At 44.5% G+C, this 4,444-nt stretch overlaps 1 protein-coding gene across 1 annotated transcript in view; it reads left to right on the plus strand.

Annotated features, from left to right (window-relative positions):
- Positions 1–4,444, plus strand: part of lrp10 (low density lipoprotein receptor-related protein 10) — a 13,940-nt gene continuing 9,496 nt past the window's right edge. The window contains exons 1-3 of the mRNA XM_010775648.1: positions 1–35; positions 1,233–1,390; positions 1,533–1,565. Of these exons, the coding sequence (XP_010773950.1) occupies positions 1,342–1,390; positions 1,533–1,565 (82 nt within the window). The 5' untranslated portion in view covers positions 1–35; positions 1,233–1,341. The remainder of the gene's footprint in view (positions 36–1,232; positions 1,391–1,532; positions 1,566–4,444) is intronic.

Below are 4,444 nucleotides of genomic sequence, written 5' to 3' on the forward strand. Positions count from 1 at the left end.
CTCAGAACTTGTCAACAAGAAGGCCGACTGACATGGTAACGTACACGGTTCCTCTTCTTCTTCTTTTCTTTTAGCATTTTATCGGGTTTTTGCTGCTTCTGACCTACATGTTGTGAATTCCTTGGGTGTTTAAACTCTTTGTGTCGGACTAGGAAACATTTTCTTGTGGTGTCGACGCCTAGAAAAGGCCTTTAAACGAAGACAGAAAGTGAGGATTTTAGCTTTAGCAGTTAGCTCGGCAGGAAGCTAGCTTTTAAATCTCTTGTGACTGAGGACGCCTCCTTCTCCTTGAAAGCTAAACTATGTCTTAATCGTATTTTAGGACATTATCTTAACCAGTCAGGGAACTGACGTAGTTAATAATCAAGCCCATCACGTGTCCCTAATAGTTTCACTTTACTCTGAATCATGGAAATAACGTTACTTGGAAACTATTTGTGTTGCGAGGATTTCGTCTCGGAAATGCTAGGCGTTATTGTTGGGAGGATTATGTGAAGGAAGTGTGTGTGTGTGTGTGTGAGAGAGAGAGAGAAAGTAAAAACAGTGTTCAGGATAAAAATAACTTTCAGAGGCCCCATTAACCATATCCATGTATTGTTTTCCTGCACGGATATGTAATAGTAATGGGTTGATTTTACACAATACTGTATGATCATGATGATTTGTGTGCCCTGGAGTGTATACCTCTGTTTCGAAAATCCACTTTACGCTTATTAATCTGATAAATATGCCAAACGAGGAAGTCCCACAAAAGGGGAAGTTAATAAAATGAATTAGCAGTGTGTGTGTATGTGTTTAACTAGGAAACACTGAAGTGGTTCATTTAAAATTGTATAATTCTCTCACTGATGTTTTATTAATGAAAGTTATTTAATGTGTTTTGTAATCTGTTATCTTTAAATGTCGACAATCATTTTGACATGTTTCCACAGTTTAAATGTTCTTTTCAATTGCTTGTTTTGTCTAAAAATGGGTTCAGAACCCAAATAATTTAGTGTAAATGCAATTAATCATGTTTGATAAGTATTTGTCTTGGTAAAACTGAATCACATCCTAAATGTATTATCATGAGTATTTCAGCCCTTTTCATAGCTATTCAATTAAATGTTGGATTGTTTGTTGCTATGAGGAAAAGAGAGATTACATTATGAGCTCTAAAGGGTTAACTGTTTTATGGCTGACAACCAAATCTAGCACACCTCTCAATCATTGTCTTTCCTTTCCCTTCACAGGTGAAGTCTAACTGAACAAACCTCCCAAAATGGCTCTTCTTTGATGTTTAAAAAAAAACCTTTTAAGTCTTTTAGCTTTTATATATTTTAGAGGAGAAGCTTTACCACAATGACCTTCACTTACAGCTTCTGTGCGCTCTTAGTTTTCACCCTGACAGGTACGTGAATACACACTTATAATAATGTTTTACTGTCAAAGTACTTTAAATGTTTATCAAGCAAAGGTCATGACACTAATGCCGCACACATGCTGATCAAAGCACTTGCCTGACTGGTTCTGTTTTTGCTTCTTTCCCTCAGCATGCAGCCGATTCGGGCCCACCTTCTGCGCCCGTAAGGAAACTATCTAGTCAGCTTTTTAATCTCATGTTTAGACTGTGGATGAAGGGTTTTTCAATGTCACATTCTAGTTAGACACTTCTCTCCAAACAATAGATTATATTTTACAGTACTTTGGCTTCCTTTTAGTGCCACACTACTTTTCCAAAAGCAACTGTCCTTTTTTTTTTTTAAGAATTAGATTTGGGAGGGATGAAGCCATTACATTACATTGCATTTAGCTGACGCTTTTATCCAAAGTGACTTACAATAAGTGCATTCGACCAGGAAGATACAAACTTGAAGAAAACAGAATCATATAAGTACATCAGGTTTCATAGAGCCAAACATTTCAAGTGCTACTCAACTGGCTTTAGATAAGCCAGCCCTTTATTAGTATATAAGTGCTTTGTTAGTAATTCTATCGCTCGAAGTGGAGTCGAAAGAGATGAGTTTTCAGTCTGTGCCGGAAGATGTGCAAGCTATCTGCTGTCCTGATTTCAATGGGGAGCTCATTCCACCATTTTGGAGCCAGGACAGCAAACCCACGAGTTTTTGCTGATGGGAACTTGGGTCCCCCTCGCAGTGCGGGTGCAGCGATCTGTTTGGCCGATGCAGAGCGGAGTGCACGTGCTGGGGTGTACGGTTTAACCATGTCCTGGATGTAGGAAGGGCCAGATCCATTCGCAGCATGGTACGCAAGTACCAGTGTCTTGAAGTGGATTCTAGCAGTTACTGGAAAACCAAACCCCCCCCGCACACCCACCCCACCGACCACAACAAAAAAAAAAAAATGATGATGACACTGGAAAGGAAAAGAAGGAGAAGGAGCACGAAGGTTACACTACCAAGGAACTAGAGAGCACCCACAATCAGGAAGACGGAAAAGCAGAGATCGGTCAGACAAAGACCGAGACACATGAGCAACGACGATCAGAGGAGAGAGTTTAGGAGGAAGTCATGCACATAGCGAAGGGACTATACAGAATAAACCCACAAAATAATAAGTATTCTGTACTTGTTCCCTATGCATATAGCCAACCGCAATCACTTATGATTGTCGAAATTTAAGTAGGATATATCGTATTTTAAAGTGTGAGTACCATCACGCTGTAAGAGCCGAGTCAGTCTCCAGACCTGGCTGTCCAAGAAGTCCCAGCGAGCCAACTCGATTGGTAGCTGGAGTGGATTTCTACCTTACGACTGACGCTGAACCTCTCAAGGTACACAGTGGAGACAGACGGCCAGGAACACGTTCCGTAGTCTGTTTCCCGGAAGAGAAGTCACGAGGGGCCCCCGACATGATTATCGACGGTGACGAGGATCTTGATCTGCGACCAGCGACCTAGAAATTTGTTGTAGTCTTGTGTACAGTGACCCACGCGACACACTAGTAATTTCTCCGTATGGAGGTAGGAGAACCTAGGCGGTTCGGGGATGGCGGGAAGACAGTTCGCTGAATCCATTGGTGAACTATTTTTCCAACTACTATCAGCTGAAGACCAGACTGAGTAGAAATGAGTGGCGACCAACGTAGTCTGGCCGGAAGTGTGAGTGTGTCAGATGGAGGAAGAGGAGACAGTAGTAGAAAACAGCTCACCTCACCCACAACCACATGAAGGAGCAACTGAGACCTGGGCAGGATGCGTCAGCTCGCCACAGACTTGTAGTCCTCTAACAGGCAGGACAGTGTGAGAGGCCTCCTTTGAACTCAAGTCCGAGGACTGTAAGATGGCAAAGGTGAGTAAGTAGTGTGAAGGATAATGGAGACAGTATAGAATTTGGTTGTCGAGTTTCCGTTCTCATTTGGGAATCTCTCTTGAGTGGACTTGGGCAGACAATATCAATTTGATGTCCAAGATCCAGCGACCACGAGGGCAAGCAGCGACAGTTCTGTCAAACTTGTGAGACAAGAAAAATTTGTTGACGCGGACAATAGAGTAGTCTAGTTAGAAGACCTAGGCACGTGGTAGGCAAGTCCGTCATGTGAGTTGTTTATGACGAGAGGAACGCAGAGACTCGTTGACGCGGCGATTTCGTCGGAAGGGAGTAGGAGACAGTAGTAGGAGACCTGTCACAGACGACCGGTAAGCTTCCACTTGGTAGTTAGGAGGAACCGTGAGAGGTTCTTGAACCTCAAAGTCCGAGCGTGAAAAGGAGGGCAGAGTATGCGAGTTCTGGCGTGGAGTCCCACTGAACCTCTCCTAGACTCGGCTAGAACAGTTAAACCAGCATGTCCCCAGGGGAGTCCAGACATAAACCAGGGGACGGAGAAGGTACACGTGTTCTACAACGGCAAACCGCCACGTAAATCGGCGTACACAAAAAGTCGGTGACCACCGATGCGACTGTTGTGGGTTGATTAAGACAGGAAATGGGCGAGTCTCTGGGTCCCACCGCGGTCCAGCAGCGTGCGTAGAGCGAAACGGATCGTCTGTAGAGAGTCACCTACAGACGAGTGGTGGAGTTCGAGTTTGAACTGTTCTGACTTGACGAAAAGGAAGCCCTTTTCTACAGGGTGAGACTGTGGATTGTTAGTTGTAGCCGTGGAGACAACAAAAGGGGCTTGAGTCTGCGTTCCTTAGACCCACACTGGGATCTATTGTTGACGACAGGAAGTGACGTTTGTATGCGACGATGTTGGGCGACGACGTCTATGTGCGAAATGTTGTAGGTCCTCCTAATGCCAGGGGTTCGACTTGGGTCTTTAGTGGCGTCCAAGACCAGGTCCGAGAGCAGTAGAGTGCGGCTCTGGATGACGTTGAGGGAGGACCGACAGATGGACGTACATGGTAGGCTGGAGACGTCGAGTAATTGGTCTTTACGTTCGCGAGCAGACCAGGATTTTGGAAGGTTTTAAGAGGGTGTGGTGGCGGGCGAGGAGGACGGCGTGG

Source organism: Notothenia coriiceps, unplaced genomic scaffold (genome assembly GCF_000735185.1).
Source record: "Notothenia coriiceps isolate Sejong01 unplaced genomic scaffold, NC01 NC01_scaffold00000339, whole genome shotgun sequence".
NCBI classification, from domain to species: Eukaryota; Metazoa; Chordata; class Actinopteri; order Perciformes; family Nototheniidae; genus Notothenia; species Notothenia coriiceps.